Source organism: Syngnathoides biaculeatus, chromosome 3 (assembly GCF_019802595.1).
Source record: "Syngnathoides biaculeatus isolate LvHL_M chromosome 3, ASM1980259v1, whole genome shotgun sequence".
NCBI lineage: Eukaryota > Metazoa > Chordata > Actinopteri > Syngnathiformes > Syngnathidae > Syngnathoides > Syngnathoides biaculeatus.
This window is the reverse complement of record NC_084642.1, coordinates 14480925-14496452: the sequence shown is the minus strand read 5'-3', so window position 1 is coordinate 14496452 and position 15528 is coordinate 14480925. Positions and strand designations below refer to the sequence as shown.

The window sequence follows — 15528 nt, the reverse complement described above, 5'->3', positions numbered from 1 at the left end:
AAAGAGCCAAATGAGCATTAAACCCGACAAGCCCACCTCGTCGGTCTTTGCATTTGTGTCAGTATTGTGTAGAACTTTTTGGGCTGTGTTGTATGACCAATACCATCAAAAGGAATACATTTTTTTTTTTAAAGCAGCTTGTAAAATGGAAAATAGTAGCACTGTTGTTGCCACGGTGACCCCAGTGCACCTCCTTTGGTGGGCAAGCCAGCTAGCTATGGTTACGAAAGGCTGACAAATGTCACATGCAGTGTTTGCAACACCTGAAACAAGCGATTTGGCAACCTAAATGAAAACAATAATAGTATGAAGAAAATGCCAAAATAATAATCAAATCGCTTTATTTAAATGTGCACTGTTGTGGAAAAAGTATATCATCATCTCAAATTCGGATTTATTTATTTACTGGAATAATTGCAACACTTCAACGTTTAAGACCAGATATATAGTGGCGGCACGGTACTTCAGCTGGAAAGCATTGGCCTCACAGTTCTGAGGTCCCAAGTTCAATCCCGGACCCGCCTATGTGGAGTTTACATGTTCTCCCCGTGCTTGTGTGGGTTTTCTCTGGGCGCTCCGGTTTCCTCCCACACCCCAAAAACATGCAACATTAATTGTACTCTCTAAATTGACCCCAGGTGTGGTTGCAAGTGCGGCTGTTTGTCTCGATGTGCCCTGCAATTGACTGGCAACCAGTTCAGTGTGTACCCCGCCTCCTGCCCGTTGACAGCTGGGATAGGCTCCAGCACTCCCCGTGACCTTCGTGAGGATAAGCGGTAAAGAATATGGATGGATGGATATACAGGCTATCCTCTGCAGGAACAATTGAAAGATTTCTAAAACTGCCAATGAGCCTCTCACATCTTCCCTGGAGAATTGTTTTTATCCAACAACACGGGAGGTTTTTTCAAACATTAACAATCTTTTAATGTCCTGCCACATCATTTCAGTCCGGACTTTGGTTAGGCCACTTCACCCAAAAAATTTAAGCCATTCAGAAGTTGACTTGTGGCCTCTGATGTCATGGGGCAAAGAAAATGAGTGACTAAATAATTTGTGAATCACAGTAATAATTACATGCATTTGATATTTTTAAAAGCTGACACTCTCTCTTTCACTGCTCTAAACACTTTCTTCCAAACCAATGTTATAGTGAGTAGAATAATTTTGCCCGCAGAATTGGTGCACGAATGTAGCTCAACTTCCAAAAGTGACATCACAATGTGCTTCTTGAGACAGCAAATAAGTGTAACGCAGCATTCTCCATTTTGCCTCATTTCCTACAAGAAACGATGAATCAGCAACAATTGACCGAATTCTTCAGGTTCAATTAATCGACTGATTAATATGACGATTCCTAATTGGTAATTTGGGGGGGGGGGGGGGAGACATCCTTGCATAACCCAACACAGCTGCAAATGACCAAACGCTGTGATTGTTTGTGTGAGACGGAGAAGGGGCAACTAAATAAGGAGGACATGATTCTTCTCACTTGAAGAAGAGCGACAAGTCGATAATAGACTGAGTGTAAACTCACCCAGCATGCGCCATGTCGTCTGGTGAGAGAGGAGACAGTTGTGCTTATTTGTCACTTTTCCACACGCTCGTCTTTCTGTTCTCGTGCTGCGATGCGCCTTTTCACCGCGTTGAAACTGGTTTCATGCTTAACCTGCAAACCAGAATATACCAGTAGGGAGAAGTCATAAAAGGAGAAGTATTGTATACTATATTTGTGTAACTTGACAAGGGAGTGGTAGGCAATAAACCCATTGAGATGGATAAAGTAGGCCGACATTTATAACATTCAAGGCATCAGTTTGTGTCATAATTTATTAAACCAGAGCATTTTAGCCACCAAGTGAGTTTTTTTTTCCACTCACACATCAACTTCATCTTGTTAATGTAATGAGATGTAACACGACAGTTGTATTTAATAAATACATCTGCACTTCAAAGACAATAATATTTAGTGTTGATTGACAGAGAAGTAGTCATTTAAGAAAATGGTAATGACATTTAAGAAAAAATAACATTTCTACTACATACTGAACTAATTATGGTTGTAGTTTGTGCAGTGGTGTAGATTGAGCTGCAGTGAATCCCCTAGAACCGTAGTGAATATTTTGGTTTCCTTTGTTACATTACTCATTATTTCACTTAAATATGTAACAATGTATTATACGCAGATATGAAGAAGTTGCACATCTGATTAGCTCCAACACGACAAAGACAATCAAGCGCAGTTTTCGTAGCTATGCGAGTTTAGGAGTAAGAAAGTACAACCACAATTATAAAAATTGTTAGTACATTGCATTGTAGAATTAACACCTCTAAATTATTTTTTGTTTTAAAACACAGGCGGAGGTCAATTCGCTGAGCTGTGTCGTAAAGCGCTCTGGTTTGGGGGGGAAATTAAGTGAAACATTTTCACGACGCCGACATTTTCTGCCAAAACTTTTGCGTCTTTTTCACTCTCTGGTTGAAAATGTGAGAGTAAGCTGTCTGCAAATCTTTTTCATACTTCTTTTTTTAAATACCTGAAACTAATAAAAGTGGGTGTTGTGTAAGGAAACATAGCTAACGTCACGTACCTGGGTGAGACTCTCATGGCCGAAGAGTGAAAGCTCCCCCGGGTGAACCTCAAACGCGACACGCATCGTGGCCCGGCATCGGAGTAGTAGCCGCAGCCCGGGTTGGTTCCACCACCGGAGCCATGAGATGACGCCGAGGCTCGGCGGAGGGCTTCCCCGGCGAGCTCGGTGGGGGTCCCGCTCAGGAGGAGGAGGAGGGAGCAGGACCGAGGAGCTGTCCGGGTGCTGAGACGGGTTTCCGGCTCGCTTGTACGGCAACAACGTGAGCGCAATTCTCACCCCAGCGCCACAATAAAGACATTCACCGATGATTCGTGTGACATTTGCATCGCTACGGTCACGACGTGGGGGCCGGGGGGGGGGGGGCGTTGAAGAAAAGACAAACAAGAAAACAGACGAGGACACGCCAAGCATGTAACCAGCTCCCCTCACCACTGTCGATCGCGGAGAGCCACGAATGTTTTGATTAGCTTTACGCCCGATAGGTCGCCGCTCTCCGTTGTCGGGAGCGTTTTTTTACAGTTTCCAAAAATAAAGATACTATGGGAGTGGGGAGGCGGGGGGGGGTTGCCTTCGCTGCAATTGGTTTAAATGTTCGTCATTCATCGGGGAAGAGGCAGCCGATGGTTCGAGCGCACATCAATCAATGGATGCTGACAATGTACACGCGCCGTACGCAGCGTGGGAACTGCAAAAAACAGAAAGCACTTCAACGCTTCACGATTCATTTTTGTCTTAGCTCGTCGTTTATTTGAGGGCAGATTTAAGCAGATGATTTTGGCACATCGTGTAGAAAAAGTGCACCCAGATGAAAATAACTAATAACAAAAGCTAATACAGAACATTTTCAACCGAGAAAGCAGTGGTCATCCGTTTAGATGTACAGTAATACAATAGCTTTATATATTTTATGTATGATGATTATGTGTGGGTTTAAAGGTATTTTGGATTTTAACAGTTCCTGTTTTATTTGCGTGAGAATTGCACAGTGGAAGTATTTGCCTTGGGCTGTTCGTTGCCTACCACTAGACATTTTTTACAACCTTTGCATTAGAGCTCAACAGCTCCCTAATTGAAGTATCTGGGGGTATTACAGTAATCATAAGCAAAATAAAAACATTTGAACTCTTCAAAGACAGCAGCAGCTAACCAATACTGACGCAACAACGCGACAATATGGATATTGCACCGTTATGACATAAGGAACGTGAGCATCGTTTTTTTTTTCTGTTTCCACAAATATTTGTGTGTGTGTGTGTGTGTGGGGGGGGGGGGGTCACAAGCCTTAACACTGCCAGATAAAGGTGTCAATCAAACCCCAAAATTGGAAAAGGGGATGTTGCCTCAGAAGGACACTGAATGGTAAAAAGTATTATTTCCAGTATTTGTCAATATAACTCTGCACCCAACTTTGTGGTAGCAATGGGGGGGGGGGGGATTTTTTTTAATTCCAGTCCTTGAAAGGCATGCTTGGATGACTTGGAAAAAGAAACCGAAGGCTCAGATAAAAAAATGGAGATTGTGAGCTTGGTACAACACCAGTAGGCTCATTTTACCACATCAGAGCCATAACGATGGTCGATCAGGCATTTATACAGAACTCAGCTCAAGCATCTGGATTGATATTTAAAAGCTGCGTGTCACTAAGTGACATTTTCACAAAACAGGGTATCACCACTGGGGAGTACACGGGCGACGTCTATCTGTAACTTCCTCAGAGAATGGGGGAAAAAATTGCTATTTTGATTTGGTTGGCATTCAGTATGAATGGTAGGTAGTAAGTTGGGGGTGGAGAAAGACAGAAATATGTCAGTATTTCTTTTCTTGGCAGTTCTAGAACGGGACTCCGACTACATAAAAGCCAGTCAGGATGTTAACTACAAAGAAATTCCTGTAGGCGTAATGGTCAGGCAACCCAGTACATTTCTTCACATAATGTAACAAAACTGCATTGGCTTAGCGAAAAGAAGGTGACATCCCTCATACAGGAAGAAAAAGTGCCTTAGCTAGATCAGAACCTCTTGAACAATAACTCGTTTCGTTTGTTTAAGCGAAAACCCTGTAAGGTGACCAAAAATCTGCCTCAAATGTTTGGGCAAAAATATTTACACATTTTACAAGACTGCTTGCTACATCTCAGCGGGACGCTTGTGAAGAGATTTTCCATACGATCCGATTGTAACTGTTAATAGAGACACTAAGGAGTCCCAGCGGTTGCCATTAAAATGGCAGCTGAAGAGCTAACTCAGATGTCTTCCAGCAAGGTCAAATCTTGGTTGTTGATCCGTCAACCCAGATGGACCAGCGTCATGACAGTGGTGTACTCGTGCTGCAGACAGTCCGTGTCTGCGTCACACAGCGTGTAGTCGTCTTTGACGATGCGGTCGCAACCGATCTCGCCGTTGCCGAAAAGGCCAAAGAGAGGCAAGCCGGGGAAGACCTTTTGGAAGGCGTCGGCCTCCACGTTCCTCTGGTTGTTGTAGTAATTCTGGCCTCGGCCCACGCACGCGAACATAAAGCCCAGGGTGTTCCTCTCTGGGATTTTGGCTGCTTTCAACCTGCGAATGGTGGCTTCGGCCGACTTGGGGCTGCTGACGTCCTGGTCCAAGAGCACCGAGGCACCCTGCACTTTGGGCCCACTCACGGCCAGGCCCACCACGCCGTACGCACCCCTGCTACAGCTACAGGGAAGAGGAACGTTATCAACAATGGAATACAATAGCCACACTTGTATTTATCAACTTAAAGCGGTAGGAGTTATTTACATTCTGTATACACACTGGATTTCCTCAAAACATGGCCGCTTTTCTGATAGCACGTTCCAATTAATCATATACTGTATGTACAAGGGATTGAACAAGTCGATACTAATTAGATACATCGACGTCAACACATTAATGAGTTCATCATTTGTGTTCAAGTTATCTCAGTATATAAGTTTTTGCCATTAAACAAGCTTGCTCACTTTCCCCGCCATCCTCATGTGCACTGGCCCGACGTCCCAAATCGTTCTTAGAATCATATTCAGATATTTACATGGCCTCACAGACAGTCGGAACTTTTAAAACTAACAATTCACGGAATATAACTCGACGTCACGACTTGCTACTGTATGTAACAGGATTCAACAAAAACATATACAGGAGGGAAAGCGCTGCATTACTGTATTGTAGAAAAGTTGCAGTTGTGCTACGTGCAGTTTTATAAAATCTAGTGGAGAGGCGTATGGGGAAGGTAAAAAAAAAAAAAAAATTGCAAACCTCTGCTGGAAGGAGGCTGCCGGTTTAGAAAAAAACGCGATCTGAATTACTTCGTTGGGGAACAATAACTTCATTTTCACAATTAATTTAACAGTTAGGATGATTAATTTTGCTTATGTTTCTTACAGGTAATGTCCTGTCTTTTATCTTCTCTCCCTGTATTATTTAGTTAGCGTCTCACCGTCTCTTCCTTAATTTGCTTCTATTACTCCCCTTTAAAATCGTGTCTTGTCTGACTGAAATTTTCAATATCCATCAGAATACAACGAACCACAGTTGCAGTATAAAAACTCCGCTTTTTAAAATTAATTTCCGGACCATGTTAAAGTATTTGCCCACTATTTTGCTCTTCAAAGTTGGCTAATCTCCGTTCTAACGCCGTTCCAGCCAAACCGTTGCGACAAATGTATCAGACCACCACCTAAATTAGCAATTACTAGCACCCAAGCACTTATTTTGGTGTCCTGCAACATCATTTGATAACTTGGTAAATAGTATGATGTTCCAGTCTCTTGTCTTATCCTCCACCTGTCCTTTGTGGGTCGTGATATTGGACAAGAATGCCTTTCTCTCAGTCTCTGATCTAATTCATCCAAAAGTGCTGTTTTAGGTTTATAGTCAGGAATGTTCAGGCCAGTCAAGTTCGTCCAGATGAAACTCTCCCCATGCATGACTATGAACCATGATTAATGCACCGATGAACAGTCATGTTGGAACAGGAAGAGATCATCTCCAGACTGCGTCCAGAAAGCTGGAAATGTCCCAAATATTAGCCCCTGGGCTCCAGGGCAACCACTGTGAATGCTTCAGCCTATCAAAAGGTTTTGGAAAGTCAAACAGTTTGAGGATTACCCTTTCCTGTTCCAACATGCATGTGCACCAGTTCACTAAGCAAGATATGGATAAGGGAATTGGGTATGAATGAACTAGACTGGCCTGTGGAGTCCTGACCTCAACTCGAGAGAAAACCATTGTGTTGATTTCAAGCATACAGTGATCCAAAGCCTTCTTGTTCAACATCAATATGTGACCTCAAAAATATGCTCCTGGAAGAATGGACAAATATTCCAATAAACTCCCTCCTAAATCTTGTTGAAGGCCTTCCTAGAAGAGTTTAAACGGTTATGACACACTGTGGCGACCCCTAACGGGACAAGCCGAAAGGAAAGAAGGTGGTGGTCCAAAATGTTTGTTCAGAAAATGTATAGGATTTAACTCTCACCCCTAATAAATGCTTTGTGACGTAACAGTGCAAAAATGCTACTCATTGTTTCTTACCAGAGGTTGGAGGGAAATACATTTTCGACCAATCCGCCAGCGATCACAGCTTTGCTCTTGGCCAGGGTGTCCAAAATTTGCCCGAGGAAGCGCGCCCCTCCAGCTTTATATGCCTCGTACACAAACAGGAGCACCACTCGCAACTCTGGGTTGTCGATTAGTCCTGTTGGCACAAGTCCATGAGCAAAACTAAATGAACTTTAGGAGTCAACTGACTATCACTTTCTTAGGCACAATAAACAGTATGGCCAAAGGTATTCACTCACACGCCTTGACTTAGATAGGAATTTAATTGACATCCTGTTCTTAATAGACTGCATTTAATGTGACAGTCATCCACGCTTTGCAATGAAAATATCTTAAACTTGTCTGGCAATGCTTTGCACAAGGTTTAGAAGTGTGTTTATGGAACTGTATGAAGGGGCAAACTGTTCCCACAAATTTTGAAATGGACAAAATAGCCCCTGACCTCCAGGGAAAGGAAATCTAAATCCTTCAGCATACCAAGAGGTGAGCGAATACTTTCGGCAATGTGGTCTTCTCTACTTGCTGTGTTGGAGTGAAATTTTGCATGTCAATATCAAATCAAATTGACAACAGTGTCGGTTTTTTTTTTTTTTTTAGGTTGTGTTTATGGCACATCGAGGAACGCGGCTGAACACGACTGAACAATCGTGCAGTTTGGCAAACGTTTTCATGAATGGCGTATCTGTTCGATTGATTTTGCCATAATTCAAAATCGGAATGCCAGTGCACAAATATTACAGTCTATCAAAATGTATGCAAATTTCACTCACGCTAAAAATACATTTCCAGGTTTTAAGTGAGTGAGAGAATAGCAGTCATGCAGCCCGCCAGCTTTATCAATACGGGGCATAAAGTATCAAATATTGTTTACTTAAACAATACTTACATCTTTGCATAATTTCTAATGTAATAGTGGATAATATAGTGATGCTTGAGGTCAGAATGTACGGTCGCAGTATATACCGCGCTGGGTTACATCCAAAAGAATGGAAATCAAGAAACTTGTTTTTATACTTGCTGGCAAACATTCTTGAGCAACTCGCTATGTAATGAAGTACAATATACTATATACAATTCGGCGATAATTTATGAATAGTTTCCCCACTTTGTTGAAGATGGTGATTCTCAACTAGTGTGCCGGAGCACGATAGTGTGCTATGAGCCCGATTCAGATGTGCTGCGGGAAATGATAAAAGTCTACGCATTTGCTCAATAAAATATTTATTTACAAGAAATAATGTGCTTTTGCTCATCTATTTATGCTAGTGAGGCATAGTAACAGACAGAACAAATAAATGCTCTTCTCTTCAATTGGAGGAAGGCCATACACTAATTGACGTATAGACTTTGTATATTTTGGTTTGTTAGTGCGGTGTAGATTTATTTACAATTTTAAAAACATGTGCGTTGGTTCCATAAAGGTAGGAAATCACTTTTTTCAAGATAATCAAACAAATGTAAATATAAGTCAAATATAGCCCAAGTTAGCTTAAAATGTTTTTAAATGGTGATTTCATTTATTAAGGAAGAAAATTATTCTAAGTTACCTGGTCCAAAGTGAAAAAGTAAACTTAATAACTGGTTGGAGTCATCCTCAGCAGCGACACTTGAAATCAAGCATTTTCTATAACTGGCAATGAGTCTGTTAAGATATTTTCGCCCACTTGTAGAAACCTTTGAACTTAGCAAAAATAGAAAGTTTTAAGGTCATGCCACTGCACTCCAACCGGATTCAAGTGTGGATTTTGTCTAGGCCACACCCTTTTTTTTGTTGCGTTGTTTTCATGTTTCAGAATCCAGGTGCACTTTGCCTTGAGGTCATAAATCGATGGCTGAATATTGTTCATGATTTTCTGTCAAAGAGCAGAATTTATGGTTGCACATGCGGCTGAGTAACTGAATGGTTCCCCCCTTTAATAATTAAAAACATTTAAAAACAGCACTTTGAGTTCACTGAGCTGATATATTTGTTTGATGATCTTAAAAGTGGCAAAACTATGCAAAAATATAAGAACTTGAGAAGCGAGCAAATACTTTTTATAGGGCAGTGTATATAGCATCAAAAGCCTATAGAGGCCAATCGCTGAATGTGCAGGGGTGAGTCGGCAACTCTCATTTTTAAGTGATGGTCCTGTACAACCTGGCTAGCGACATGTGGCAGGTTTATCGAGAGTGATAAAGAATGGATGCGAGTCTCCACTTACCCGCTTCTTTCAGAGCGCTTGGGGAGAAGGACTTCTGGCAAAAGTGAAAAGGCCTGATGTGGACGCCCTCAATGCTTGGGAACATGATAGCGAAGCCGGCCTCTCCCTCCTGATGCTCCTCTGGGGGCCTGGAGCGAGAGCCACTGGGTGTTACTGAAAACACACACACAAACACACTCAACATATTAAATCCAGCCCTGTGGTTACAGGTATTCTGTTCGCAAAAGATACAAACTCATTTATTTCGTGTAAAATTTTAAGTCCTGAGAGTGAGACACATACAGAATGCATGGTTAAGCTTTACTGAAAAATATCAATCCTCATCCGTCTTTTGTTAGATCACTCTGGAGCTCTTTGTGCACAAAAAAATAAAATAAAATCTGCATTGATCTTACCTGTAGCTTCTCCATGTACAAACTCTGAAAGCCATTTTGCTGATGTGCTAAAGAAAGTGTCCACCAAAGGATACATTGGCACACAGATGTTTCATTTCTCCCACAATCACCACTCTGTGGACCATTTGTCAATGGCCTGCGGTCCATAACCAACATGCATAAATAACTTGTACTCCAGGCTACAAGAAAACATGAAATGTCATCTCAGTCATCATACATTGCCATAGATAATCCAATCACAGATTTCCTCCAATTGAATTAGAACAAAAGCGACCCTGCGCTGAACCCCACTGCCCCCAGCAGAAAAATCACCAATAAATATGTGTTATGGCACACAGCCGGGGCCGCCATTAGCCCTGATCGACAACGGCGGCCTGACAAGCCATCATCCCCGCCAAGGAGAGCCGGCCTGATGGAGAGTCACTTCTCTGCAGGGTTGTGATTATGTGGAGAAATGGCAAGCGTGAGGCACCGCAGACAAGGCTATCTATCAGGGGAGGGGCGCAGGGGGCCGGAAGACAAGGCACGGAGGTGCCAGCCCGCTTCTGACTAGGCACCAGCGGCGTGGATTGATGTCGAGCCGTCTGCAGGAAAGTGGGTGATGCCTCTTCTCAAGTTGCCTGCAAGGAGTCTATTATTCCTGCACCAAATTACTCAGTGCTTTTTTTCTGCTATTGGGGGCGCCCGCTGCCCACAGTTGCCAAGGAAACCCAAAGTCGGTGCGATTGGTGTTTGTCTTTGGTTTGCTATTCATTTAGCAGTGTTCGTGCTGCCCATTTGCCAATTCGCCAATGACTATTTGAAACAGGATGTGGCGGTGCGAATATTGCCCACGTTTGACATGCAGGCGAAATAAAATCAGCGTCAAAAGCTCTGTCAGATAAAATATTAAGTGATCATGCTCATTTGTGCATGTGGTAACCATGTAAGTGGTTGGGCTGCACAAAATTGGAAAAAAAAATTACAATCCGATTTTCTTTTTAAACTACCAATGAAACTGCAATGTAAAATAAAACAGGATCAGTATTAGAAAAGTTAATTCAACTAGGTGAGCTCAAAGTTCATAATTCGAAATTTTGAACTCAGTTCGCCGGTTCAGAAAATAAACTAGTTCATAGTTGTTTTTTTTTATATTGTATTTTGGCCATTGCCCTTAAAATATTAGCGTTTCCCTCTCCAGCTCTTACTCGGCTGAGACTGACAGCAGTACTACTCCTACTGGCAAGAGCATAACTATATTAAATGTTTACAAGGCATGAAATGAAAACAGTTAATATTCTACTGTGAGCATAAGGATTTGTTATTCATATGAATTAATCAAAACATTTATGCCTGCCCTACAGAAAAACAGTCTATTGTCTTAGTGGTTGTATGCAATGTTTTGCTGGTCATGCTATACCAAAGGAAATGGATATATAGCGCATTTCATATACATTAAAGGTGACCCCGTGTGCTTTACATGATTAAAAGCACCTAAAAACAAAGAAAAAAACATAACTATTTAAAATGAATAAAAATAAAAGTTAAAACGAAAAAGAAATATAATTTAAAAGCGGAAATGCTCTAAAAAGTAAAAAAAAAAAAAAAAAAAAGAAGAGTTTTTAACCCGGACTTAATATTCATACTTGGGTCTAACCTCACATCTGTGTCATTCTGATTGATTTATTCCTTGTATTTTGTGAATAACCCCGAAGATAAAACTACCCCTCAAAAACTTGCAGGCAAAATCACAATAGTAATAATTTAATTATTTCAATTTTTAAAAAGCAACAATGAAAAAAGGTTTTTAGCCACAAATACACGTGGGATGTTGTGAATAATGGCACACAAGTGGGGTTAAATACTGTTTAGCCACACTGGCGAAACATTTTCATGACCCAATGCCAACTCTGACTAGGTTTAGGGGAACAAAGAATGCGGTCTAAAAAAAATCTGCCCAGCAACAGATGACCTTCCCTGCTACGTGGCCAAATTTTTATTTTAGTATTCAATTATAGCAAAACGCTGGGGACACAAATGATAGTACCCAACAAACAACCTAATGACCAAGCACTCTCGTTAGCTAAAATTTTGCCCTACAAAATCTGCCAAGCAACTAGTGACTATTGCTTGTAAGACTGCTGGCTTTTTTAATTGACATTTTATATTAATAACAGAGGTGCATTAATGATTGTTGCCCTACAAAATCTGCCTTGCAACAAGCAAACATACCCACTAGTTGGCTGTTTCTGAATAATGACGGGGAACAAATGATTGTGCCTAACAAACTCTGCCTAGCAATAAGTGACCATGTCTGCTTGCTAGTGTATCTGTATGAATAATGCAAAGTCACAAATGACGATGCCTTACAATTTTTGGCTGCCAGCAAGTGATCATGCCTACTAGCAGGCTGAACCTAGTAGAGAGTACAAGGGTTGGCATCTCTGGAACGAGAGGAAGCAAACTTACAGACAATGCCCGGTGTTGCAATGCCCATGATGTCACAATTCTTTGGGAAGACCTCAGTGAGTTCTTCAACTGGACTGTGACGGCTCCTCTTTGCTTTAAAAGAAAAAAATTCGCAACTTTGAGCTTTATTGCGGTTACTGTATCAAGCATGCACCAAAGCACGATTGTAGCACTGAATACAAACTTTTCTTCTGTCTGTGACAGTAACCTGGAAGCTTGAAGGTCTCGCAGTCCATCATCACCAAGACCGTTTTGGGGAGGAGAAACACTTTCTGGAATTACAAGTAAATTGCTTGTGTTAATACAACCAACATTCAGGTTTATCAATCCATATATGTGTCTCATTAGAACTTTTCTTTTTGTGTATCATTCCCTTCATGAAGCTTGTATGGTGTATGTTGTGAATAATACAGTCATCTTGAATGTTAATGTAAAACCGCGACATACTGCCCTTCTCAAATTCTTTTATTTACAGATCTTACGAGGTTTATATCACATTAGCATTTCTTCAATATGCAATATTAGGGACCTAAATCATTTTGTGATTTAGAGACCTCTAAAATGGGCCTGGGCAGTTTTGGGAAGGGTAAAAAGAAAAGCCGAATTATTTTAAGAGCTTTCCTGATCTAATCAAGTGAAAATTGGGTGGTCTACCATCTGATTTTCGGTTGATCAAGATCGGGTGAAAAAAATTGGATTTTTTCAATTTTCTTATATTTTAAATGTTACTAAAAGACAAATAATTCAAAGGTAGAAAGATATTGGCAAATGGAACGGAAATATGTTCAATTTAGAGCCAGTAGTGTTACTAACAGACACACACACAGTGATTGAGATATACACACTGTTTTTGCACACATGTACGTACACACATATGCACCATATTTGAAAAATGTGGACACATGCTCTATTTTTAATCCATTGTCAAGGTATCACCTCGGGAGTGTGGAGGCAGAACCTTAAAGACTCGGACTTGAACTCTGGTGCAAAAAATGTTTTACTGATACCTCATTAGTTTGATATTGAAATTACGCTGAATAGACAATTACTTGTTATTTGAAAAGCTAGTGTTCATTCATCTACTAAGACTCAACTTAAAATATAATTTCACAGAAAAAATGAAACTATTAATAACAAGTAATAAATAATATTAACAATAGAGATTTTTAAAAAGTATAAAAAGGTACATATCTGCTGTTCCCAATGTTCACACTTTGGCCTCTTGGGCAGTGAGATGCACGCAATGAGATAGACGCATTAAGATTTGAAAAAATAAGAAAGTCACACTTCTACTTTAATAATGTCAATTGTTTTCACAGACTAGAGAGAATAATTACGCCTGTTAACTACTTTGTGGAGCAGCGTAAGAATACTGTACGTTATCTATTTATGGGCCAGAAGTATCTTGCATACAAATATCTACAGTAATTATGACTTTACTATTGTGTTAGCAAGACTTTACGGGATTTTCCGATTTACGTACACATCCGACGGCTGCGTCGGAACAGAACTCCGTCTGTGTGTGTCTTATTGTGTTCTGAACACTTTACCTCCACCTCGTCAGCCAAGGTGCTGCAGAGAGCATGCACTTCCGTGGTGGACGGCCCACAGGCCGACACCCATGTCAGCTGCTGCTGCGTTCTCAGCACTCTGCGGGCACAGTTGCTCCAGAGCCTGCACACACTTTGTAAGACAACCACACAAATACATAATTAGCATACGTAGCGGTGGAGCTTCAGACAACTGGGGGTTTTAAAAAAAAAAAAAACGTAGTTTAAATTAAAGCCAGAAATATAATGTTCTAAAAGCACACTTTCACTTCCTACAAACAGCCATGTTGAGCGTCTGTCGTGTTTGCTACTTTTGGCAGGAAAACACGCGTCGTTACCTTGCGATTCGGAGAAGAGACTTTGTCGGTACGAAGGTAAGAATTCGTTCGACGACCTCCACGACGTTACTAAGTACGTACGTCGCCTTGGGATTTGGTACAGATATGTCGAAACCGGGATTACCGTCCATTTTCTCTGGAATAGTTGATTTCAATAAACAACGCCGCCTTGCCTGGTAACTTCACATTTGACCCGGAAATGCTGCGGAGGTGGGGGACGGAGGGTTCATCGAGATACAACACTGCCCCAATTGATCAGGAGGATGTATGTCACTGCGAATAACGCTTGTTCGTGTAAAGATAAATGATTAAAAATTGTTCTAAATGATTGCTACGGTATGGAAAGCCTTTTGACCATGTACAGTATTCGGTATCCGCTTTCATGCTCATGTACTCAATATTAAGAAACCTTGGAGCATCAAGCATTATATAATTATAGTAATTACTGATGCTACTTCTTCTTTTCCTTTCGGCTTGTCCCGTTAGGCGTCGCCACAGCGTGTCATCTTTTTCCATCTTAGCCGATCTTCTGCATCTTCCTCTCTAACCCCAACTGCCCTCATGTCTTCCCTCACCACATCCATAAACCTTCTTTTTAGTCTTCTTCTCGCTCTTTTGCCTGGCAGCTCCATCCTCAGCACCCTTCCACCAATATACTTACTCTCTCGCCTCTGACACATGTCCAAACCATCTGAGTCTGCTCTCTCGAATCTTATCTCCAAAACATCCAACTTTGGCTGTCCCTCTAATGAGCTCATTTCTAATTTTATCCAACCTGCTCACTCTGAGCGAGAACCTCAGCTTCTTCATTTCTGCTACCTCCAGTTCTTTTTCCTGTTGTTTCTTCAGTGCCACCATCTCTAATCCGTACATCATGGCCGGCCTCACCACTGTTTTGTAAACTTTGGCCTTCGTCCTAGCAGAGACTCTTCTGTCACATAACACACCAATTACTGATGCTACTACAAGTATTGAAATGTCTTTTCCAAGGCTAGTGGGACTTTTGGCTTAGGAGTACATAATTAAGACTAGTAATGCCAAGAGGCCCAACTAACTCATGTGTATAATACCCCACTCGGTTTTACTTCCCTTGTAAAAGTTACCCGCAAGTCAACAGAAATGTACTCATGACAAGTAACACATTCTTCTACTGGCACGCTGAAACATTACATGCGAGGACTAGTAAATCATAATAGGCAGCTGAATAAATGCTCAAATGTCTTCATACGATATTGTAGCAGGCAGAGATTTTAGATCAGCACTATTTTTTTTAAATCAATGTACAATATACTTAAATGTAATGTTAGCTATCAACAATATTCATGAAAGCAGTTGTTCTTGTGACTTCTGGCTTATCCAACCAGAGTTCTTAAGTCCACACCTTTGTGATCTTTGACTGGAAAGGAGGGGGAAATGCTAGAATTAGCCCAGATTGTC

The 15528-nt window shown here is 41.3% G+C and overlaps 2 protein-coding genes and 1 long non-coding RNA gene across 4 annotated transcripts in view; 1 reads left to right on the top strand and 2 right to left on the bottom strand.

Moving 5' to 3' along the window:
• Positions 1-2730, bottom strand: part of LOC133498069 (transmembrane protein 266-like) — a 55840-nt gene extending 53110 nt beyond the window's left edge. Inside the window, exons 1-2 of the mRNA XM_061814485.1 lie at positions 2592-2730; positions 1538-1669 (exon numbers count right to left, since the gene is read on the bottom strand). Coding sequence (XP_061670469.1) covers positions 1538-1551 — 14 coding nt within the window. The 5' untranslated portion in view covers positions 1552-1669; positions 2592-2730. The remainder of the gene's footprint in view (positions 1-1537; positions 1670-2591) is intronic.
• LOC133498071 (uncharacterized) lies at positions 1410-2902 on the top strand. The gene is made up of 2 exons (XR_009794180.1): positions 1410-1559; positions 2569-2902. It is a non-coding gene; the product is annotated as an uncharacterized LOC133498071 (long non-coding RNA).
• A 412-nt stretch (positions 2903-3314) lies between these two features.
• fbxo22 (F-box protein 22) lies at positions 3315-14328 on the bottom strand. 2 transcript variants are annotated; one of them, XM_061814487.1, is made up of 7 exons: positions 14092-14328; positions 13754-13886; positions 12412-12475; positions 12204-12296; positions 9361-9513; positions 7130-7292; positions 3315-5272 (listed from the first exon to the last, which is right to left on the bottom strand). In XM_061814487.1, the coding sequence occupies exons 1-7, from the start codon at positions 14220-14222 to the stop codon at positions 4879-4881; spliced, it is 1131 nt and encodes a 376-aa protein (XP_061670471.1). In that variant the 5' UTR covers positions 14223-14328; the 3' UTR covers positions 3315-4878. The 2 variants fall into 2 exon arrangements, with proteins under 2 accessions (XP_061670471.1, XP_061670470.1); XM_061814486.1 differs by having other exon boundaries at positions 12388-12475; positions 14092-14327.
• Positions 14329-15528: the final 1200 nt, after the last annotated feature.